This window comes from Urocitellus parryii, chromosome 2 (genome assembly GCF_045843805.1).
Source record: "Urocitellus parryii isolate mUroPar1 chromosome 2, mUroPar1.hap1, whole genome shotgun sequence".
Taxonomy (NCBI): Eukaryota; Metazoa; Chordata; class Mammalia; order Rodentia; family Sciuridae; genus Urocitellus; species Urocitellus parryii.
The window spans coordinates 37,924,918-37,949,985 of NC_135532.1; the positions used below are offsets into that span (position 1 = coordinate 37,924,918).

Consider the following 25,068-nt stretch of genomic DNA (forward strand, 5'->3'; position numbering starts at 1 on the left):
TTATTGTTGGAGCATAGCAAGTAACTCAAGCTCAGTGGATAAATTTACAAGTAAGGCTTTTGAGATGTTTCTGAGAAATATTTTTTTTTTTCTGATGTAGGAGGCAAGTGAGGAGAAATGGTCCTCTTCATTATATATATATATATATATTTCTTTTTTTTCCTCTATGGGACTTTAATTAATTAATTAATTTTTTGTTCTAGTTAGTTATATATGACAGTAGAATGCATTTTGACGTATTGTACACAAATGGAGCACATCTCCTCATTCCTCTGATTGCACGTGGTGCAGAGTCACTCCAGTAGTGCAATCATACATGTATATAGGGTAATAATATCTGTCTCATTCTACCGTCCTTCCCATCCCCACAGCCCCACCCCTCCCTTCACTCCCCTCTGCACAATCCAAAGTTCCTTCATTCTTCCCTACCCCCCATCCCTGCTGATCCCTATGGATCAGCATCTGCTTCCTCTTCCTACCTTTAGATGTAGTTTTGCGTAAACATAAATTCCTAGAACTATGGCAGCCTTCTTGTGACCATGAGGGACAAGTCTGAGAATGAAAAGCAACCAGGGATGGACTGGGAATGGTAAAGGGGGAAAGTAGAAAGCACAGGGGTTGGGTGTTTGATGATATTGTGGTGCCCACAAATAAACCAATCCTGAAACTGATACTCCCAGGGAGAATTAGTGTTATTATTTAAGCTATATTTAACTACATATTCTATTACCTGTTACTTCATTATACATTCATTGTGAAGTTGAGGAGACTAAGTCTTGTGGTGGGGGTTGGGGGGAGAAGGAGGAGACTTCCTGGGGGCACAGCAAAAAAAACAAAACAGATGAAATTCACTGCATCTGGGTTGTGCAGTATCGATTTCTGCTCTACTTCCTTGAGGAAGCTTCTATAAATTTCACATGGTTTGTGAACACTCTTGGTCCCATGGACTGATCTGGGGACTTGAAGAAGTACAAAGATCTACATCAAGAATGGTGCCTGGATGGGTGCAGTGGCATATGCCTGAAATCCCAGCTACTCAGGAGGCTGAGGCAGGAGGATTGCAACTTTGAGGCCAGTCTCCGCAGCTTAGTGAGACCTTGTTTAAAAATAAAACTTAAAAATGGCTGGGAATCTAGCTATGTGGTAGACCACTTTCCTAGTATATGCAAGGTCCTGGGTTGAATCCCCAGTCTCTCTCTCTCTCTCTCTCTCTCTCTCTCTCTCTCTCTCTCTCTCTCTCACACACACACACACACACACACACACACACACACAGAATGGTGCCTGATGAAAAGAGAAACACACCTAGGAATAGATGTACTTCTGGGTTACATTTGATCAGAGATCAGGTCTATTAGGCAACTAGAATGGAAATATGCAATAAATGATGATGCTATTATCGATGTACTGCCAGCATGATCTTGGCTCCTCTTCGATAGCTGGAAAAGAGTGAAAACTAGATGTTCTTGGTTGGGGCTATCCTTGGGGACAGTCCTGGCAGTTGGCCTTGAGAAAGCCTGTGACCTGGACAGGTTGAAGACAATAAGGGGTCAAGCACCAATTGTCAGCAACAGTTTGTGCCAAGGAAGCCCAGCAAAGATTCTGTGACTGTAGGAGGCTGTGAAAGGGTACCTTACATTTACCAAATGTAAGACCTCTAACCAGAACAGGCTCAACAGAAGTCTGATGATGATCTGGAGTGTGGCTACTTGGATTTTCCTCAATAAGAAAAAGATCTGTCAAAGATCTCAGATTGGGAGATGGAGATGAAGTTGCTTCAAGAGTGAGATACACATACCATGTGTATATGTGTGTGTGTTTGTGTGTCTGTATATATATATATGTAAAAAAAAAAAACACATGTAAATTCTCCTTCTAAGTCTCCCTGCCTCTGTCTTGACTCTGATGTGTGCATGTGTTGGTCTGTTTTCTGTTGCTATATGAAAATGCCTGAGTCTGGGTAATCTAAAAAAGAATAAAAGTTTATTTAAGTCATGGTTCTAGAGGTTGGGATATCCAAGAGTGTGGCACTGACATCTGGTGAGGGCTGTTTTGCTGCATCTAACATGCTGGAGGGCATCACATGCCAAGATGGAGCAAGCATACTAGCCTGGATCTCTTTTTCTCTTTGAATGAAGTTAACGAATGTTATCACAGGGCCTTACCCTTATGACTTCATCTAATTTTAATTACCTCTCAAAGGTCATACCTCCAAACACTATTAATATATGAATTTAGAGATTAAACTTCCAAACACATCAACTTTTTCCTTTGTTCTTTTTGCTGTGCTGGGCATTGAACCCAGGGCCTCATGCATGCTAGGTAAGTGTTCTACCACGGGGCTTCTGCCTCAGTCCTAATCACATGAACTTTTGGAGGACACATTCAAACCGTAGCAATGTGGGTCTCCTTATCTCACTTAACCTTTCATGAAGAAAGGTTGGGTACCTATCTAATTTATCCTGACAGCTATGGAAGCCTTCAAAAACAGGGATTTGCTTTGGTTAAAGCAGACATCATGTTTGAGTTGAGGTTTGAAAGGGCCCTTGTGGGTGTGTTTCCACCTGCTTTCCTGCCCTCTTCAGCCTATCACAAGGGTGACTTGCTCTCAATAGGGGGCTCCTCTTGCAGCCTTGGTGTCCAAAAAAGGAAATCCATGGAGCAGAAGCAGAGCGGTCACTTGTGGGATGGCAGACATGCAATGGCAGAATGAGAAACCTTGGTTGGTACACACCATTAGGATTTAGGGAGGTTTTTTTGGTTCAAATTGACATTCCTTCTTTTTCTTTTTAATTTTTTTAGTTGTCGATGGACCTTTTAAAAGTTTATTTATATGTGATGCTGAGAATCAAACACAGTGCCTCACACATGCTAGGCAATTGCCCAACCACTGAGCAACAACCCCTGTGATAAAGCTGACAAATAAAATCTGTACAATCACTCAGGCAGCCAACCCAGGAGAAATAATAAATCATTGTTGTTTTAAGCCATTACAGTCATGTTCTTTGTAAGGCAGGAATACATAAACTGGGGCATCCTGTGAAGAAGGAATGTCAGGGGGCTGGGATCTAGCTCATTGGGTAGAGTGCTTGCCTTGCATGCACAAGGCCCTGGGTTCAGTCCCTGGCACCAAGAGGAAGGAATGTAGGGGCTGGGGTTGTTGCTCAGTGGTTGGGCGATTGCCTAGCATGTATGAGGCACTGGGTTTGATTCTCAGCATCACATATAATTGAATTTTAAAAAGTTCCATTGACAACTAAAAAAATTTAAAAGAAAAAGAAGGTAGAGAAGAGAGGATAAAAAGTGAAATTGAGAAATAGCAAAGAGGTATATTAGAATTTTTCAATCATCAATGATAAGACTTAAAAAAGTGGAATTTATCAGCTTAAGTCACTGAAAAAGGCTCAGGATGCAAATAATGTCCCCAGGGTTCTTTTTCTCTCCTCTGTTGGCTCAACCTTCCCCTTGGTTGTGACGCTGGCTCTGTGTGGTGGATTCAGCAGTCACAGATGCAGAATCTTAAGCCACAGGTCTTCTAGGTCCAAGACCAATAAACAGATTCTTTCCTGGCAATGTCTACAAAGGCCCCAGGTTTCTCTCTGAATAGCTTGGCTAAGGTCCTGAGCCCATCCTGGAGGCAACAATCACTGTGGCAGTGGTTGGAGAAACTGTATCAGTTATAGGTCTTTCTGATGGAATGCAAACAGGTTTTCTAAAAGGGTGATTGATTCCTTTACACAAATGAACAACAGAAAAAAAAAAAAGAGAGAGAGAGAGAGGGAAAAATTCATGAACTACTCCAACTTCCAGTGTGTTTTTTTTGTACTAAAATAATGTCAGTAGGATTTGCCTCTTGACCTCAAAAGTATTGATAGCTGAGATTACCTTCCCCACTGGGAATTTCAAATAACAAGGAGAAGTGGCTTTGATGACAGTAAATCAGATGTTTGAGGTTCTTCATTTGAATTGTTCCTACAATCAACAGGAAACTCTAAGGTGTTAGTCTTGGTGTACAGTCACAGGTTTGTGGGTAGTAAGAAATGAGTGTTACCATGAGTATGTCTTTTTTCTGATTGCCACCAGAGGCAAGAGTGTAAAGATTGCCCAACCTTAGTTTATGGCTCTTGTTATTATGAACATTTATTTGCTATGTGATCTGGGTAAATTGTTTAACCTATATGTTTCAGTTTATTAATCTCTAAAACTGGTAGATGATATTCTCTACTTACCACGTGGGGTTTTTGGAATTACATATGGCGAATCATTTAAAACAATGTTTAGTGGTACAGAATAGAGGACACAGTAACCAATCCACAAAACTACAACTATCTTATTTTTGATAAAGGGGCTAATAGCATGCAATGGAGGAAGGATAGCATCTTCAACAAATGGTGCTGGGAAAACTGGAAATCCATTTGCACCAAAATGAATCTGAATCCCTATCTCTCGCCGTGCACAAAAGTTAACTCAAAATGGATCAAGGAGCTTGATATTAAATCAGAGACATGGCATCTGATAGAAGAAAAAGTTGGTTATGATCTACACGCTGTGGGATAGGGCTCCAAATTCCTCAATAGGACACCCATAGCGCTAGAGTTAACAAATAGAATCAACAAATGGGACTTACTCAAACTAAAAAGTTTTTTCTCAGCAAAAGAAACAATAAGAGAGATAAACAGGGAGCCTACATCCTGGGAACAAATCTTTACTCCACATACTTCAGATAGAGCCCTAATAACCAGAATATACAAAGAACTCAAAAAATTAGACAATAAGATAACAAATAACCCAATCAATAAATGGGCCAAGGACCTGAACAGACACTTCTCAGAGGAGGACATACAATCAATCAACAAGTACATGAAAAAATGCTCACCATCGCTAGCAGTCAGAGAAATGCAAATCAAAACTACCCTAAGATACCATCTCACTCCAGTAAGACTGGCAGCCATTAGGAAGTCAAACAACAATAAGTGCTGGAGAGGATGCGGGGAAAAGGGCACTCTTGTTCATTGCTGGTGGGACTGCAAATTGGTGCAGCCAATTTGGAAAGCAGTATGGAGATTTCTTGGAAAGCTGGGAATGGAACCACCATTTGACCCAGCTATTCCCCTTCTCGGTCTATTCCCTAAAGCCCTAACAAGAGCATGCTACAGGGACACTGCTACATCGATGTTCATAGCAGCTCAATTCACGATAGCAAGACTGTGGAACCAGCCTAGATGCCCTTCAATAGATGAATGGATAAAAAAAATGTGGCATTTATATACTATGGAGTATTACTCTGCATTAAAAAATGACAAAATCATAGAATTTGGAGGGAAATGGATGGCATTAGAGCAGATTATGCTAAGTGAAGCTAGTCAATCTTTAAAAAACAAATACCAAATGACTCCTTTGATATAAGGGGAGTAAACAAGGACAGGGTAGGGACAAAGAGCTTGAGAAGAAGATTTACATTAAACAGGGATGAGAGGTGGGAGGGAAAGGGAGTGAGAAGGGAAATTGCATGGAAATGGAAGGCGATCCTCAGGGTTATACAAAATGTCATATAAGAGGAAAGGAGGGGCAAGACAAGATAATACAAATGGAAGAAATGATTTACAGTAGAAGGGGTAGAGAGAGAAAAGGGGAGGGGAGGGGAGGGGAGGGGAGGGGGGATAGTAGAGAATAGGACAGACAGCAGAATACATCAGACACTAGAAAGGCAATATGTCAATCAATGGAAGGGAAACTGATGTGATACAGCAATTTGTATACGGGGTAAAAGCGGGAGTTCATAATCCACGTGAATCAACCGTGTAATATGATGTATTAAGAACTATGTAATGTTGGGGCTGGGGATGTGGCTCAAGCGGTAGCGTGCTCGCCTGGCATGCGTGCGGCCCGGGTTCGATCCTCAGCACCACATACCAACAAAGATGTTGTGTCCGCCGAGAACTAAAAAATAAATAATAAAAGTTCTCTCTTTAAAAAATAAAAAATAAAAGAACTATGTAATGTTATGAACGACCAATAAAAAAAAATAAAAAAAAATAAAACAATGTTTAGAACACATTAAGTATTCATTAATGTTAACTTTTATTAGTTTCATTGTGCAGTAGGCCAATGATTACTAATAAAAATACTTTTTTTGCAATTATGACCATTTCACATTCATGGCAGAAAGAGACTTGGTTCAGATTTTTTGTTTGGCAGTGAGATTGACTAGAATCATAATTGTTCATATGTGGATCAGAAAACATTATTTTCTTTTTAAGTTGCCTAAACTGTCCTTGAACTTGTAGTCCTCCTGTTTCAGCCTCCTGGGTTGCTGGGATTCCAGCAATGCACCACCATTATGGTTAGAAAACATTCTTTTTTTTTTTTTTTTTTTTGGTACCAGGGATTGAACTCAGGGGCACTCGACCACTGAGCCACACCCCCAGCCCTATTTTGTATTTTATTTAGACACAGGGTCTCACTGAGTTGCTTAGTGCCTCACTGTTGCTGAGGCTGGCTTGGAACTCAAGATCTCCTGCCTCAACCTCCAGAGCCGCTGGGATTACAGTCATGTGCCCCTGTGCAGGGCTGGAAAACATTCTTATATCATTTGGTGATGTGTTTTCACCTGCCTGGCATGCTCCCATGAGCAACTGGGCTGTAAACTTCCAAAAGTAGTAACTCCCTTCATTTGTATTTTTTTGTATGAAATAACACCAACAAAAAGCTCAACCAAAGATCTAGGGAGGAGACAAACTAAAGATTTCTTTAATTAGTATGTTTTGCAATCTAGCTTTGAACAACAAGCTCAGAGAATGTCTTTTGTCATTTCATTGGTTAATCTTACTTCTATTTTGTGTCTTGTTATTTTTTTGAGCACTTGGAAAAACTGGACTGTCCAAATATGACATTAATAATTATTTGAAATTTATACCATGATGGATTGGAGTTTTCTTATAGCTTTTGGTTATTTTTGTTTTGGTTGATTAATGTAGTCGTGGTTGATAAAATTGTTCAATGAATCCGGACTTATCTTGGCTCCGGCTGCTTGCATTCCTAACTGTAATGTGCCTCTCTGTGAGGGCAACAGGGATTAAGCTCTGTGAGCACATTATCCACAGCTCTATCTCTCAGCTTTGGATGCTATTACACAAGGCTGCATATTGATCTGAAAGAGGGGAGAGTGGGTGGGGCTGGAGACACGCTTAGATAAAATGAAGTACTTTTGAAAGTGCTGGAATGTGTAGCTAGCACAGGTTTTATTTCCAAACTAAAGTGAGGGGCGGGCGTGAATTTTGCCTCACTGCTCTGAAAGTCAAACTTAGATGGCTGACAGACTACTTGTACAAATATGAACACTTGCCAAACATGTTCCTGAAGTAAATGCCAGGGATGATTTGGGAATCAAAAAGCTTCTGGGTCAACAATTTATGGGTTTAAATCTGAATCTAAGGTTTCTCCAGGACAATTCAAGTTATTTTGCTCTGTTAGAAGCTTGATGTCATAAATAAAAAAAAATGTGTAAGTATTCTGTAACATGTTAAATTTAATTTTTTGATGACCAATAAAGTTTATCAAGTACTCAAGTGTATGAAGATAATGTTCATGTCTAATCTGAATCTCAAAAGCTTGAGTAATAATAGTAAAAGTTGATTTTTGTTTTTTGTTTTTTTTGGTACGGGGGATTGAACTCAAGGTCACTGAACTACTGAGTCACATCCCCAGCCCTATTTTGTATTTTATTTAGAGACACGGTCTCACTGAGTTGCTTAGCACCTCGCTTTCGCTGAGGCTGGCTTTGAACTTGCACTCCTCCTGCCTCTGCCTCCTGAGCCACTGGGATTACAGGCGTGTGCCACTGTGCCCAGCTTAGTAAAAATTTTATTAAGCATTTTTTTTATGTATTAGGGCATTAGACAGACTACTTTAAAGGCATAGGAATTTGTATTTCTGTTTTATAGTCTATCTGAAGCTGAAAATTAAAGAAAGTTTCCATGGTCACAGTCTAGTAAAAGATAAAGGCTGGAATTGAAACGATGAAGGTCTATCTGTTGCCAAACATGTGTCCCAGGGCAGCCATAGAACTTTCTGTGATAATGTTCTAGATCTTTGCTACCCTATGGTGGCTATTGAGCACCTGAACTGAAACTAGTGCCACTGAGGAACTCTTTTAAAAAAGATTTTTTTTAAGAGAGAAAGAAAGAGAGAGAGAGAGAGAGAGAGAGAGAGAATTTTTAAATATTTATTTATTTATTTTTTAGTTTTCGGCAGACACAACATCTTTGTTTGTATGTGGTGCTGAGGATCGAACCCAGGCTGCATGTATGCCAGGCGAGCGCGCTACCACTTGAGCCACATCCCCAGCCCCTCTTTTAAAATTTGTGTTAATTTAAATAGCCACATGTGGCTTGTGGCTGATGTATTGGACAGAGTATCTGTAGGATATCGCATTGCTTGGCCTATAGATGCCAGGCTACTGTGATCTCATGTGTAGCCCATCTGGAGAGCAAAGAAAGAAAGTGGGAAAGAGTACTTGGAGAAAAAAAAATATCATTTCATCCAAATCAAAGTTATCTACACCACAGAATCTAAAGGGAATAGATCTCAAAACTTAAAAAAAACTCATAAAATTTGGTAGGGAAACTTCTTTTGTAAAACTTCTAGTGTCCTTATTACTTAGGGATTGTTAATGTATTGGCAATGTTCTTTATAAGGGACGTGGTAATTTGAAAAGGGGATGAAAAAAAGGTGCCCAGAACTGTATTGTTAATGCAAGTGATTTTAGTTCTCTAGGTATTTTCAATCCAGGAATAGTGGGGAGAAAGGAATATGTTTACAATCAAACTAACCAACCAACCTTATTGACTTCTACTTTTAGGTGTCTCCTGTTGTTTTGTCTCCCATAAATAGCTTTAGTGTTGAATATTTACAAACTGGAGTCTTTAATACTCCATCTTAATAGACATCTAGGTCTCCTATAAACACTGATTTGCAAACAATGAACAGGTTCTGAGTGGTGCAATGAGATCTTGTGCCATCCTGCTCTGTCATGCCTGGTAGAGAATCATCTCTTTGTTCAGCGTATCCACACTGTATATCTGCCCATTAATTGCTTAGTATCTGTCTCAGCAGATTGACTGCCAAGGTATGGCAGTGTTTGTGTTATTTGACCTAATAATGACCCCAAAATGCAAGCACTGTGATGCAGGTGATTTGGAGATGCCAAAGAAACTATAAAGTGCTTTCTTTAAGTGCAAAGATACAGGGCTTGGTACTATCTGTGATTACAGGCATCTTGGAACTTACAAATATGAGTTTTGGAGGGACACATCTTCAAATCATAGCAACAGGTGAGTAAGAGGAATGACTACACAAACTGGCAGTATAAAACAGTAAGCAAAGTCCTCTCAAGTTGAGAGAGAAAGCTATCATTTTGGTGTGGAAAGATAGTGCTATGATTTTGGATGTGGTTTGAGTGTGTCTTCCAAGGTTCATATGTTAGGAGCGTGGTCCTCAGTGTGGCAGTACAAGGAGATGCGGGAAACTTCAAGAGGTGGGGCTTGTGCAGGTCATTGGGAATGCTGACTCAGAGGGACTAACAGTTCTCATGGAATCTTAGTTACTGCAAGGGTGGGTTGTTGTAAAAGAGCAAGTTCCATTTTTCCTAGCTCCCTAACTTCCTGTCTCACCATAAGATCTCTCCTGCTCACATGTGTTTCTTCCACAGTGCCATCCACCATCAGGTGACACAACCAAAGGGCTATCCAGCTTTAGGTATTTTGTTATAGGAACCAAAAACAGACTAATACAGATTAACAACTAATCTCAATATAGCAATTTCAAGAATTTTAGAATTTGATTCTTACAAAAATTCAGTGAATCAGAATCCTCCTTTGTAGATGGTAAGGAATACACAAGAAAGGTTAGTGACTTTTCTGGCCTCACTTTTGTAGGAAGATCTGAATTTTCAGATTCTGAAATTCTCTCTGCTGTATTGTTAAACCACAATGCAAAGAAAAGACCACCGACTCCAATTTTAAATCAAATTAAAGCAAGCTTATAATTCTGGTCAGCCGGGATTGTCTCTCCCAAAATCTGTGGGTTAGAGGACAGTACCCCAGCTCTCTAGGAGCACAGTTTTATAGCATAAATAGTTGCAAAAGGCAGGTATCTTGAGAACTTACAGATAACAGGATTTTGACAAGCATAATACAAAGGTGGATAGTAGGTTAATGATCCAAATGGTTCAACATTTCAAGTTAGAAAGTAAATTTAGATCTCAACACCAGAATTTATGAGGCAACTTTAAGGTTTCAGAGAGGGTTGTTAGTTATCTGGTCAGGGAAAACCAGGCATGGGTGAGTTCAAGGCACGGGCAGGCATTCCAAGCAAGTTTAGAAATCACAGTAATTTATAGTAAAACAGAAATTAACTTTTTATGACTTTGTGACGAGATGGCTCCCAATCTTAAAATGGAATTAGGCTGGGTTCATCATTACCACACTAAAGTGAGTAGGAAAGATCACGTGGTGAGAGGGAAGCTATGGAGCTTTTTTATAACAACCTACCCTTGCAGTAACTAACTAGGATCCCATGAGAACTGTTAATCCCTCTGAAGTCAGCATTCCCAATGACATAATTACATGCACTAAGCCTCACCTTTTGAAGTTTCCTCCATCTCAATACTGCCACACTGAGGATCACGCTTCCAACACACAAACCCTTGGGAGACACACTCAAACCACATCCAAAATCATAGCACTAAATTTCCATCCAAAGATGATATCTTTCTCTCTCAACTTCAGAATGTTGGGAAAAGTATAAATGGCAGCCGCACCCCAGAGAAAAACCCCAACATGGCGCCTAAGGACCTCTTCTTCCTACCTTCCTCTTTTCTGCAGTGGCTCGAAAAGTTCCCGCCCACGTGAACTCTCCCTACGGAGCCAATTTCAAATCTCGCTGGCGGGGAACCTTAGCCCCAATAAGAACTAATTCCTGGGCTCCGGAGCTGATATCTGGAAGAACTTGCCAATAAACGGGTGGCCTGCCATTTATCTAAGCCCTACCATCTCCCCTTAGTTCTATATAAGCACACAGCCTTTTGCAATAAAATTGGAATTCTCCTGGCGAAGTGTCTTTGCGTGGGGAATTCTTTCACAGAAGGACTTTACTTACTGTTTTGTACTGCCATAATTTGTGTAGTCATTCCTCTTGCTCACCTGTTGCTATGATTTGAAGATATGTCCCTCCAAAATTTACATTTGTAAGTTCCAAGATGTCTGTAATCACAGATAGTACCAAGCCCTATATTTCTGCACTTAAAGCTTCATGGGAAAGGTGATCACTTAGGCTAAGTATTTAAAGAGGGAATTAGACAGGCAGAGATAGCAGTAGGGTCTTTAGGTAAATGAACAAGAAATGTATGGAAACTGGAAAGGTTAAAAAATATTTGGGGCCTGGAGTTGTGGCTCAGCGGCAGAGCACTTGCCTGGCATGTATGAGATCCTGGGTTCGATCCTCAGCACCACATAAAAATAAATAAACAAAATAAAGACATTGTGCCCATGTATAACTAAAAAAAAATTTTAAAAAACATATTTGGGAAAGGTTAAGCAGAACCTATTAGCTAATGCATGAGTTTTATGCAGAGAAGCCATATCTCCCAGTACTGGTGACTGAACCCAGGGAGTGCTTTACCACTGAGCTACATCCTTAGCCCAATTTATTTATTTATTTTGACGGGGGCTTGCTAAGCTGCCCAGTCTGGCCTCACATTTGAGAACCCTTCTGTTTCAGCCTCCTGAGTTGCTAGCATTTCAGGCCTGCACTACCACACCAAGTTCACATATGGTCTTAACCACCAGATGGGGAGCAGTTTAGAAACGCCTTGACATACAATGGTAGAGGGGGAGGATTACTGATAGGGAGCAGAGATAAACTGAGGAAAACCCAGAGAGGTGAGTCAGACTATTGTAGAGGGGATTGAGAAGTCAAGGGGACCAATCGGGAGGTGAAAAGGTAGTCTTGTAGGTGAAATGGGAAGAAAGACAGAATCTAGAAACATTGAATGGTCAATTGACATGACTGGAGGAGGGAGATGAAGAAGAGGCAGGAGGCAAAGATGGCTCTTGGCTTTGAGTGGCATCCCTGGAAGAATGATTATGCCATTAGCAGAGGACTAGGGTTGCAGAGAGGAGCTGACTTAGGAGGAAAATCATGAGCTCCTGCTTGGATCTGCTTTGTCTGTGTTGCTTGCAGCCGTTGACACCTTACTGTCCACTAGCAGGGCTCCTGTGGCCTTGGGAAGGTGTATAGGGAGTCAGAGGAGAAAGAAGGGTCTGACTGAACACCCAGGTTAAGAGCCTTTCCTTCCTGTCTCTGTTCTGTTTCCCTCCAGCCCTAAGAGTTGTTTTCTTGCCTGATGAGTACAATGCTAGGTACATGGTGGATACTCAAGATAAATTTGGAAAATAAGTCCATTTTAAAGATGAGGTTGTCGGGGTTTTTAGCCCCCCTGTTCCCTCCTGACCTGCGGGAGAGATTGGGGGAGCGCGCCCCAACCAGGACCAACCAAGAAAGGTAAAAGTCGACTGGCGGTCCACATCCAGCCCTCCCTCGCCAGAGGACAATCAGAAGCTCCAGGGAGAACAGTCAGAGCAGGATCTCGTTTAATGAGAAAACACACACAGCTAATATAATGTACAGGAACCAATCAGGGTAAAGGTCAGCAGGGTGGGGAGAATTTACATCTACACCCATCCTACAGGGAGTAATGGGAGACCTGAGCTGCCCAGCTGTCTGTGAGGGCAGAAGGGTTCTGAGCCTATCCTAGAGGTGGTCGGATTCTTCATCACAATCCAAGGCAATGCCTTCTGGCTAATCACTAGGTGCTATCTTAGCCACATGTGGCCCCAGGACTGGGAAGCAGCCAGCAAGTAAAGTTTCCTCTTTTCTGATGCAACATGCCCCAGTTACATCATGCCCTGCAGAGGTGTCTGAAGAAATTTCAGAACAAAGATGATGATCAAAAGAGTAAGGCAAAAGAGAAGGAAATAGTTGGTGACAATGATAAGTACCAAATTTGAGGACTTGGATGTGGCTATTTCCCAGAGACAAGGATTCCAAGGCCTACCAGGGAGTGTAAGTGGTAGCAATCTGGTCAAGTTAAGGATGTTGAGAGATGTTAGGGCCAGGAATAATGTCAAGGAGTAAAAATGACTGGTAAACCCAGGTAAGAGGGGCCCTTGCTCTGGACTGTCCCTTTACCTCACTTTAGCTTTCTTCCATGGCAAAGGATTCATGCCACTGGAACCTACAGCCCTAGACTAACTCTTGGATTCCAGGGTCCTAGCATTCCTTGTTCAAGTGGCCAACCCTATTTTTAGGGTCTTTCCCAGGCCTCTTGCTGGCCCATTCTCCTGGGGACATATCATGCCACTGTTTAAACACCCATCTACCTGAGCAATGGCCCAGGGTCACCTTTGGTAGTGGGTAGGGAAATTGAACCCAGGAGCACTTTACCACTGAGCTACACCCCCAGTCCTTTTTATTCTTCTTATTGAGACAGGGTCTTGCTGAGTTGCTGAGGGTTTCAAAAATTGCTGGCATTGGCCTTGAATTTTTGTTTCCTATCTCAGCCTCTCAAGTAGCTGGGTTTATAAGTGGGTGCACACATTCTTTTTCTTTTTTTTTCTTTTGGTGCTAGGGATTGAACCCAGGGCTTTGTGCATGCGAGGCAAGTACTGTACCAACTGAACTGTATCTCCAGCCACTGCATATGTTCTTAATATCTACTCTAGTAAGGGATGGAGCCAGGACATGGAAGCAAAGGGAACCAAAAAGAGGGTTGTGGGCTTCAGGCTGACATCTAGGTCTTGTTATGCTGCTGCATTCTGAAGCTGAATTCTGAGATAGGAAACAAATTGAAGCACAGGTTTTCAACTTGTTGAAGAAGTGCTTTTGTCAATGTTAGAGGCTAGAATGCATTTTATTTAAATTGGTAAGCTTGATCTTATAACTTTGAAATACTTAGACCTGGGATAAGTAGACTTTCATTTAATAATCTTGCCCAGAAACAGTCAAATATTAGGAGTCTTGCTTGGTGTAGTGGTGTACACGTGTAACTACATCAATTTGGGAGGCTGAGGCAGGAGCATTGCAAGTTTAAGGCCAGCCTGGCCAAGCTATTAAGATCTTGTGTCAAAAAATAGAAAGGACTGGGGATGTAGTTCAGCAGTAAAGCACTCTTGGCTTCAATCCATAGTACCAAAACAACAAAACAAACTAAAAAATTTAGGAGTCTTGAGAATCAACAGGTTAAATAGATCTTCCTGCTACGATCATTGAGCTTCCTTCTCCTTTAATACCTACTTATACTTTTTGGTGAGTACTTGTTTTATTGTGTGTCTCTCTAGTGAACATGAAGGAGTGTGGAGGCAGGAGACAGGCTGTCTTATTTACAAATGGATCCTGGTGCCAGTGCAATGACTGACATGTAGCAAGTACTCCCTGAATATGTAAAAAATGATGTTGAAAGACTTCAGTGTTTGATTACTGCAGGTAGGGTGAAGAGAGGTGATAGAAGGATATACAGCAACTAGATAAGAGAATACCTGCTAAGTTATGAAGGAAATTGAGTAAAAGTCTGGAAATTTCTCTTCCAATCAGACAAGGAATGGTGAATGTGAAACTTCTATCTCCTTTAAGAACCAGAGTTGAGTCAATACATTCATCCTAAGTCTTAGATGATCTGTTGTTTTTGTTTCCTTCAAATGAGTGGTTTACAAGGATCAAGTGTCAAACACTGAGAGCCTGATTTTCTGAAATGACCAGATCACTGAGGTGCATTTAAAAATAAGGAAAAAAGGAATCCAACTTTTTGGATTTCCTTGACAAATTGAATCTTCCAGGAATCATGATTTGAAGCCTTTAATTGGACTTGTGTTTATTACAGGTCACATCTCACTACTCACAAAACAAATGCCCCTGGACATATCCTAATAATGGAAGGTTCTAAATTTCCGAATCCTGGACCTCAGGTTCTTTAAGGCCCATTTCCTTTGAAGATTGCCTTAATTAAACTTTTTTTTTTTTTTTTTGGTACTAGGGATTGAACGCAGGGATATTTAACCACTGAGCCACATCCCTAGCCTGTTTTGTGTTTTATTTAGAGACAGGGTCTCACTGAGTTGCTTAAAGCTTTACTTTTTGTTGAGGCTGGCTTTGAACTTGCACTCCTTCTGCCTCAGCCTCCCGAGCAGCTGGGAAGCACCACCGCGCCCAGCTTAATTAAATTCTTAGTGGTATATTTCTACCAAACTCTGACCTCAGTTCTTTTGAATTATATATAACATTGCATATCAGCTTATATCTACTATTGATTCTGAAACTGAATTATTTCACATATGATGAAATAAAGCTTGTTTGCACCAGAAAACAGCTATTCGTGTCACCCTTCCAAATTTCCCTTGGTTGTTCCTTTGATGATTCCCAAAGGGAGAAGTTAGATTTAGAGTCTGAAGACCAGGGATTGACTGCTGCCTGAGGTTAAGATTACATGTGAAGCTCATCGACAGCTCTGGCTCTCACAGGAATTGGTAACCCTCATTCTTCCCTTTTGGGTCTAATTGTAGGAAATTGTCCTGCTGTTTCTTGTCCCTCCCTGGGTACCTCAACATTATTGTTCCCTTGCACCGACAATTTTTATGAAAATATTTTTTTTATGTTGAATTGATTTGATTTTTAAAAAATCAATTTTTGTAAAAGGCTAAAAAAAATCATATGTAAAGGTGAAATGAGGTGTCTGGAGCGCAGGATGTGGTAGCACAGTCCAGATATAGGTTGCAGAATAGGATTTGGGAAGATGATGAAGAAACTGGGTGACGCCAGAGTGTTAATTTGTTTGACAAGTATTTATCTCTTGAGTTCCTACGAAGTGCCAGGCCCTGTTCTGATGCAAGATACTCATCGATAAATTAACCAAAAGTCTCAGCTCTTATTGAGTTCAATGCCAGTGAGAAAGCCAGATACCACATATTAACACGCTTGTCATATACATACATACTTATTTGTGGAGGAGAAATCAATGCTATTTATAAAAACGAAGCAGAACAAGTGAACAGCATTTGAGGGGGGCTGCTATTTGAGGAGACCCCCCAAAACGATAAAGAGCAAAGCACCCGGGACAGTCTTCTTCCTCTAATTTTTTGGGCTGCTGGACCGAAGCGAGCCTTTCAGGAGCCCCGCCCCCTCCCTCCTGAAAGGCTCCAGGTACAGCCCCCGACAGGCTCCTCCCTTTGTCCCGCCCAGAGGCGGTCTTAGGGCGGGGCTTCTCTCCCAGCGCTTGGAGTGTGCCGCGCAGAAAGCCGCGCGCACAGCAATCCCGGCATGCTCCTGGTTCCCTTTGGGCGTGGAGAACCGCTCTGGCTGCAACCTGGCATGCTGGGAACTGTAGTTGTCGCTTGACGCTCGGCGTCTGGAGAAGGGTGGGCCGTAAAAGCCGCTAAGTCCGGCTTCGTTTCTAGCACATGACTTGCGGCCCTGAGCTTTGAGGGGAGAGACAGGGTCATCCCGAGAACCAACCGGAGTGTGTCCAGGCTGGTCATCTTTCCCGTTTACGTGACCACAGCTTCCCTGGGCGCGCGCCGCTCCTCAGTCCCATTCCCGCCCCGCCTGGCCCGGCCGGGCCATCGGCCGGCACCACCCCCGGCGCTGCTGCCACCTCGCGCTCGGAGGCGTCACGGAACGTGCTCTCCTCTCCCCCTCCCCCTCCCTTCCCCTCCCGGCCTCCCCCGCCTCCCCCTCCCGCGCCAGGACTCGCCGCCGCCGCCGCAGCCGCAAGAGTAGCCGCCGCCGGAGCCGCGCGCAGCCATGGCCGAAAACCCCGGCTTGGAGAACCACCGCATCAAGAGCTTCAAGAACAAGGGCCGCGATGTGGAAGTAAGTGTGCTTCCGCGGTGTGGGCCTGCCCGGCTCGCCCGCCCGGCCGCGCCGGCCCGGCGGCGGCGGCGGGGAGGGGCGGGGGGCCAGCGCCGGGCTGGTTCTCGCCGGCTCGCGGTCAGTCGGAGTTGGCCGCCACCTCTGGTCACCGCGGCCCGGGGCTGGGCGGAGTGGGCAGCGGTACTCTAGCTGGGCTGCAGCCATCCTCCTGGTCTGCCGGCGTGGGGACCGGGAAATGCCGGGGCTTTCGGCTCCGTCACGCGGGCGCGGCCTGGTGTCGGCGAGGAAGGGATGTGAAGCTGAGGCGGGGTCCGCGGGCCGGGGCCGCGCGGGCGGACTGACTGGGATGCTGTCGCCCGGGCCGCCGACCGCACCGGCGGGGGCCGACCGCGTCTCGCGCGGGCTGCTGGTGCAACCTTCCGCTGGGTTCAGCCCCTTTGGTGCCTCCCGCGCTGCCGCACATGGAGCCTGGGCTCTGCCTGTCTCCGCGCCTACCTTCTTCGAGCCGGGCCCAGGCGGGCGGTGGCGGCCCGCAGAGGGGGGTGGGGACCAGCCTGGTAACTGACTTGAGGGTGGTGGATGGGGGAGGGTAGGTGCGCCAAGACCATTTTCTTATATTCCAATGTTGTCCTTAGGACAGCCTTGCTGAGCAGTTCCAGTTTATACTCCTATTACTACTGGCAAGTGGAGCGAGCTGAAGGTGGACAATAGTTTACCATCTATTGTGTTGGGGCTTCAGAAAAGAGGTTATTCCGACCTCGGCTCTTAGGACCTGTTTTCTTAGTCTTTCTTGGAGTGGGAGTGTGCATAGGATGATAATCTCTTTGACATGTTTTACCTGAAATGAATTGGACACATAGATTTCGTCCGTCCTTGCATATCCCTTTTGCACCAAGCTGGTAGATTTTCCAAGTGGTTGCAAAACTGTAAACATTCATTGTGGTCACTCAGTTGGTTGCTACTCAGCATGTTGCCATTGTCTCATTAAGGTGACATTAGCAGCTACTATTTGCAAACTCTGCTTATTGAGGCAGCACTAGAGGTCTCTCTGCAGCTACTAAAAACCATGAACTATAATGCATAAACTTCACTAGCACTCTTGACCTCTCAATTTGATAAGGAAAAAAGTGGTTTTTTAAGTCAAGAGTGTCTTTTCTAATACTAGATAACATGATTTGCAGTTTTGTAATTTTTGCTAAGGGGCCAGTATTTATTTTATCCAGTCTTAAAAGAGAGAAGATTGGGGTGGGGGTAAATATACTGTTCGGCATTCTCTTTATGAGAAACACAACTCTGGTAATTTTCAAAATTAAATACTAATTGGGGAAAACCTAGGGAAATATCTGTGGAATTCCCGTTTGAATGAGACAAATAAAGGTCATCTAAGTCCTGACCATTCTTAAATTCTTTTGTGAGAAATGTCTAAGCAAAAGTGAAATTTAAGAATAGGAACAAGAAGTGTTGGAACTGCCTCCTGTTATTGGTTCACTTGATGACAAGAGTTAATTTTGAACTTTGTCCACCAGTAATTTTTCTTGAAGCCTACTCTTTCAAAGCAAGTTACATAGTTTGAAAAATACTCTCATTACTTGTAGCGCAAAAATTAATATTATTCTTTCCCTCCTTGGGTATTGGTACAGGTTTTTATCTTATTATTTCCCTCTATTACCGTGTTCCAGGAGCTTAATAATATTATGTATAAATTCAGAAACATGATAGATACACAGCAAATACTTGCTGATGATCAGAAGGTAACCCATGACTTCTGGATGCATGAGAAAGACAGCATGATTGTTAAGTCATTCAACCTGATATTGCAATTCCCAGGATACATTAGTGTAACTAAGACATCAAATAACAGACATTCAAATGGTAGTTCTGTCAGGCAGACACTCTACTGAGAACTTCATTATAACCTCATTTAATCCTTTTAGTAGCCTTATGAGCTAGGAATGGCAGTATCCCCATTTTAACACGAAGAAGGTACTTTAGTTGCTTTTTTAAAAAAATATATATTTTGGGCTGAGGATGTGGCTCAAGCGGTAGCGCGCTCGCCTGGCATGCGTGCGGCCCGAGTTGATCCTCAGCACCACATACCAACAAAGATGTTGTGTCTGCCGAGAACTAAATAAATAAATAAATATTTTTTAAAAAAAATATATATATATTTTTAGTTGTAGATAAACACAATACTGTTATGTATTTATTTTTATGTGGTATTGAGGATTGAACCTAGTACTTACCATGCTAGGCAAGTGCTCTACCACTGAGCCACAACCTCAGCCCCTTTAGATGCTTTTGTAGTGTTATGTTTGGGGATGCAAAAAGGAATTAGATTCAGTCTGTACTTCAAGGAGTTTATAATCCAGTGTGTGTGTGTGTGTGTTGGGGGGGGTTATACTTTCAATGCATTACATTTATAAGTGTTATAGATATTCTGAAAATGCACAAGAAAACCCTGACTTGGAGCAAGAGATGTCCTGGTTGATTCTTGTTTGTTTGTTTGTTAGGGAGGGTTTGAACCCAGGAAAGCTTAACCACTGAGTCATATCCCCAGCCCTTTTTTGTATTTCATTTTGAGATACAGTCTTGCTAAGTTACTTAGGGCCTTGCCAAGTTGCTGAGGCTGGCTTTGAACTTGGGATCCTCCTGTTTCAGCCTCTACCACTCTGCCCAGCCTGGTTGATTTTTTTTTTTTTTTTTTTAGTTGTAGATGGATGGACACAATATATTAATTAATTATGTGGTTCTGATGATCGAACCCAGTGTCTCACACATGCTAAACAAGCTCTGTACCACTGAGCCACATCCCCATCCTCTGATTGGATGGGTGAATGGGAGTACACTGACCCTGACAGGTGAAAGAAAATTAACTCAGAAAGGCAGGAGAAGGGGCATTCTAGATTTGAGGAAGCACTAATTGAGTCCTGAGAGAATGTAGTAGGAACACTGAGATGCAGAGAGAGAGAGTGCTTGAGATCTGACTAAAGGGTACCTTGGGTCAAATCTGGTTAAGGACCTTTATTGTGGATTTAGAAATAACTTAAGACTAGATGCCATGTCTAATTTAGTCATATCCATGAGAAACAATTACATTAGAACCATACTACAACTTAGTTCTCTAAGGAGTTGTGATTATCAGATTGTTCCAATATAGTAAAATGCACATTTATTTATTTGTTTTGTGCAGGGGTGCTTTGCCACTGAACTACATCTTCAGTCCTTTTTATTTTTTAGACAGGATTTCACTAAGAGCCTAGATTAGCCTCAAATTTGTGATCCTCCTGCCTCAGTTTTCTGAGTCACTGGGGTTACAGGTGTGTGATAGGGTGCCCAGCTGTGAAATGCACTTTGAAAAGATACAACCTAAATTACACAACCATCTGATACACATTATAAGCTAGGAGAAAGAATAAAATACACATTTTCTAAAGAAAATGAAAGGATATACCTATGTGAGGGCCTGGTCTGCAAAGAGGAATTTTCTTGAGTTGAGATTGGAGGGGCTGTAATAGGGATTTGATGCTCCTCCTCTTTCTTTTAGCCTTCCTCCTCTTCCTCCTCTTTTTCTGCATAAAGCTAACAGAAGGAAATAAAAGTTATCTTGAAGTTTATGGATAAAAGGAGGGGAGTGAGTAATTACCTCTGGGCAGTTTGGAGTTTGGGTAGAGGAGTGGATTTTGTATCTAAACCAAGAAGTATATAGGGAAAAGGAAATTTTTAATTACCTTTTTTTTGGTCTGGAATGTGTATTTCAGTACCAGACAATTTTGTGCAAGGCATTGATTCTTAAATTTATTCCTTTAAAACATTAAAACAACAACAGCAACAACAACCTTTTCAAATATACTTAAGTGCACAAAACAGAAATTCTTGTTCTGTTTAACGACTACTTTTAAAACACAACTGCCATCCAAGTTCACTTTTCTATTTCTTGTTCTTATATGCTTTAAGGATGTGACATTTTTATCAGTAACTAATAATAATAGTTTGAAAATCTTAACATTAATGTTTGTAATGGGCCAGTGTTATACAGATTGTTTATTTGGTCTTTGCAATAGTCCCGTGAAGTAGGTGCTCTTATTTTCCTCATTTACTTTTTTTGGTGGTACTGGGGATTGAACCCTAACCCTTGTACACGCTGGGCAAGTGCTCTACCACTGAACTACATCACTAGAGCCACCCGCCAATTTACTACTGAGGAAACCCGAGGCCTACAATTCTTAGATAACTAGCTCTAAGTCATAGTGTGGTAAGTGACAGAGCTTGGGTTTATGTTGAGCTTTATGAGTTGGAAGCCAGAACTCTTGCTCACTCTGCTGTCCTCCACTGAGGGGAGTTCTAAGATTTGACATGTATGAAGCATGTCTGAAAGTTATTGGGAGAATATTGAAGAAATCTGGACTGTATCATAAAAATTCCTTTTTTGGTACTTTAAAACATTGTTAATAAAATTGTTGATACACTATTAATCATTTTGATTTATTTGCCTTTTTAAAAACTATTACAAAATTTTATTATTATTAACAAAGAGTTTTACCAAAAAATGATAATCAGTGTCCTTGAGCTTAATACTTAAATGTTTTAATAATTCATATTTCATTTTATATTATTATGGTTGAAATATATTTTATCACCTGAAAATTTAACTAGCACTACCAAACTTGTTCCTGTCTCTCTGGAACTTACATTGGTTAAGTGGTATGGCCTGATTGTCTAAGTTTAAAACTTTATTTGTAACTCCTTTCCCTTACCTTATTTATCCTTCTTGGTAGCCATCCCAAAGAGCCCTCATATTGGTACCTTTGTTACCTTATTTACAACTGCCCCTAATTTAGACCCTTATTTTTTCCTGTGCAAGTATAATAGCATACCTAGTTTCCTGTCTTCAGTATCCTCTTTCCCCATTTATCTTGTGGATTGATCTTTCTAAAAATCTTTCTGTATTACATTCCTGTTCACAATGCTTCTCATTGCCTTCAGGATAAAAGTGCTTAGTGTGCCATACATAATTCCATATAAAGCCCTACCTTACTTTTCCCATCTTACTTACCACTTTTTGCCTGTATCTCTCTTATGCCAGTGATGGTAAAGTACTTGAGATGGTTGAGTAACCAGGTCAGTTTTCTCTGCACGCATTTATAAATGCTATTCTATTATATGCCTTCTTTGGCTATCTGTTTAGTGGGGCTCATTCAGGCAGACTCTTCACTCAGACTCCTTATAGCTCTGGAACACCAAGATTACAATTCTGCCACACCGTGCCATTCTAATTAAAAAACAACAAATAATTAAAAAAAAAACTCTTCAGAAGTTCTCTAAAAGGGATTCCTAATAGAATATTTAATATTTAGTACTATTAGTCCCTGTTCCTTTTTTTTTTTTTTGTCTCTAGTGTTTTTGTAAATGAATTTTCCTTCACCTATTTGGGATTAATTGCTTTTATGTACAAATCTATATGTGTATAGGTATTAATGTTTATGGGCTCTGTCAAAAAACCTAGTAAAAGTAGGGACTTTGGACTCTTCATTGGTCATTAAGTGACCAGTTCACAACATTTAATAAATACTCTTTGAGAAGAGCGACTAGATAATATACTTGGAAAAAAAAAAACAACTATACATTTGGGAATAAAAGGTACATTATTATTCTAAGATAATTTCTTTTGGTGTTGACACCATGGCATTGATACTGTTGCCTAGCTTTCCTTTAACAGTGTCTTCTGTTGTAATGTATTTCTGTAATGTGAACTAATTCATATTTGAATGAAAAATAGAGAAAAGATATTAATACAAAATTGGTTCATATTTGAGTTTTACCAGCACATTAATGTTTAGCATTCCAAGTAGCAGCTGTAGAACACAAAGAACAGAGATGCAGGGTTACAGAGCAAGCCTAAGAATGTGCCCGGTCACCCATTTCTTATTTTTTTGGCTCCATTTAATCAAATGCTCTGTCTTAAAGGTGCTGCTTATTGCCTCAGTCATCCTGGTACACGACACCTCTTTCTTCCTAAATTGACAGAACGTGAAGTTTTTAGGAATCTACATGTGATATAGTAGACATACTGTAATTTTCTTGAATTCACTAACGGGACATGTATTCTTCATCTTTCTGACTCTTGGATTACTCATGTTTAGTTGTTTTTGCCAATTCTTCTTTCTACCCATTGATTATAGTAGTCTGTATTGGGATTTTGTGAAACTCTTCAGTAAGGACTTTTTCTTGCTTATATCAGCAACTCTCTTAGCATTAACCATCATTGGTGTGTGTGTGTGTGTGTGTGTGTGTGTGTGTGTGTTTGTTTGTTTGTAATGGGCTTAAATCTGTTGGAAATTATTCACATGAATATCTCAACAGCTCATCAAACTCAACCTGTCTGAAGCCATGTTCTGCCTTTGTTTTTACTGTTCATGGCATCATTGCCCTAACTGTGACCTGATTTTGAAACTTGAGAGGCTTCTTGGCCTCCTTCCTCATCTCCCACATTGTCAGATGCCAGTCATGCAGCTTGAATCTCTGCTGTCTCTGGATTTTGGCCTGCCTCTCTATTCCTCTGCTTCCAGCCTGCTTTAGACCTTATTACCTATTACCTGGCAGTTTAAAAATTGCCTCCAAAGTGGTGTTTTTCCTCCAATTCAGAAGACTTTTTTTTTTTTTTTTTAGTAAGCCAGATGCTCTATTATTTCTCCAGATTCAACCTTCCTTTTACCCTCTCCTGGCCTTTTAAGCTTTAGCAACACTGAACTTCTTATAAGCTTATACATAATCTGGAATGCTATCCTCTCCTCCTAGCCAGTGCTATTTCTATTCTCGGGGCCATCCTGCTGACTGGAATATCCTTCCCTCCTCCTGTTGCCTACTCCTTTTAAATCCTGAACTCTAGGTTGGGTACCTTTTTTGCTCCTGAATAAACTCTGAGTATATCTTTCTCATTGCAATTATGTTGAATTATTTTACTTAATATTTTGTCTGTTTCTCCTACTGGATCATGAGCTTTTTGGAGGGTATAAACTCTGTGTCTTCATTGTCTGCCACTTATTACAGTAGCCAGAACAAAGTAAGCACTAAAATATTTCTCAAATAAATACATCCATACTAGTTTTATAATCCATATTAGCATAGTAATTTTCATAGTAATTTTTTAGCAAAGTATATTTTTTAATTGAAACTCTTAGTTTTTTAGTCTCTTTTCCAATACTACTTCCCAAATAAGATATGATATTTTTATTATGACAGACAAAATATTGGGAAATTAAGGTGCATAGTGAATTAGGGATTAAGGCACAAGCCTTTTGAGACTAGTTTGTTTTTACTTAATGCCATGTGTCATTCCTACTTGGCTATGGCTCTCAGCACATCCCAATTACAAGGTTTGTGTGTTTCCCTGTGGTGGTGCTCAATTATTTCTCCTTTTTTCTGACCATATTTAGGATTTTAAAAAAAATGAAGTTAAATTTAAAGGCTTGAACAGATTCAGGGTAAGCTTTTTTTGGGGAGGGGGTTATCAGGGATTGAACTCAGGGGGCACTTGACCCCCAAGCCACATCCCCAGCCCTATTTTGTAGTTTATTTAGGGACAGGGTCTCACTGAGTTGCTGAATGTCTCACCATTGCTGAGGCTGGCTTTGAAGTCTCTCTCTTTCTCTCTCTTTTTTTTTTTTAAATATTTACTTTTTTTTAGTTGTATTTGGACACAATACCTTTAATTAATTATTTATTTTTATGTGGTGCCGTGGATTGAACCCAGGGCCTCACACATGCCAGGCAGGCGCTCTGCTGCTGAGCCACAACCCCAGCCTCTGGTTTTGAACTCTTGATCCTCCATCCTCAGCCTCCTGAGCTGCTGGGATTACAGGTATGCACCACCACCTGCAACAGGTTAAGCATATTTTAATTAAAAAAATTTTTAATTGATGACACTGTACTTTGGAATACATCCCAATAATGATATTAAGATCATCTGATAAAGAATAGTTTAATACCACGGATATGAAAGTTGCTACATTTGCTGAGATGAATTTTAGTTATTTAGGTGAAATGTGACATACTGCATGACATTTGAAGGAAGAAAAAGCAATATGACCTTTTGTTATCCAGTAAAGGAGTTACAAAATGTATTTTTAGAAAATCTAACTTTAGAGTTAG

The 25,068-nt window shown here is 41.2% G+C and overlaps 1 protein-coding gene across 1 annotated transcript in view; it reads left to right on the top strand.

Moving 5' to 3' along the window:
- Positions 1 to 16,752: 16,752 nt before the first annotated feature.
- Kpna3 (karyopherin subunit alpha 3) overlaps positions 16,753 to 25,068 on the top strand; it is an 81,313-nt gene continuing 72,997 nt past the window's right edge. Inside the window, exon 1 of the mRNA XM_026393651.2 lies at positions 16,753 to 16,920. Within this exon, the coding sequence (XP_026249436.1) occupies positions 16,852 to 16,920 (69 nt within the window). The 5' untranslated portion in view covers positions 16,753 to 16,851. The remainder of the gene's footprint in view (positions 16,921 to 25,068) is intronic.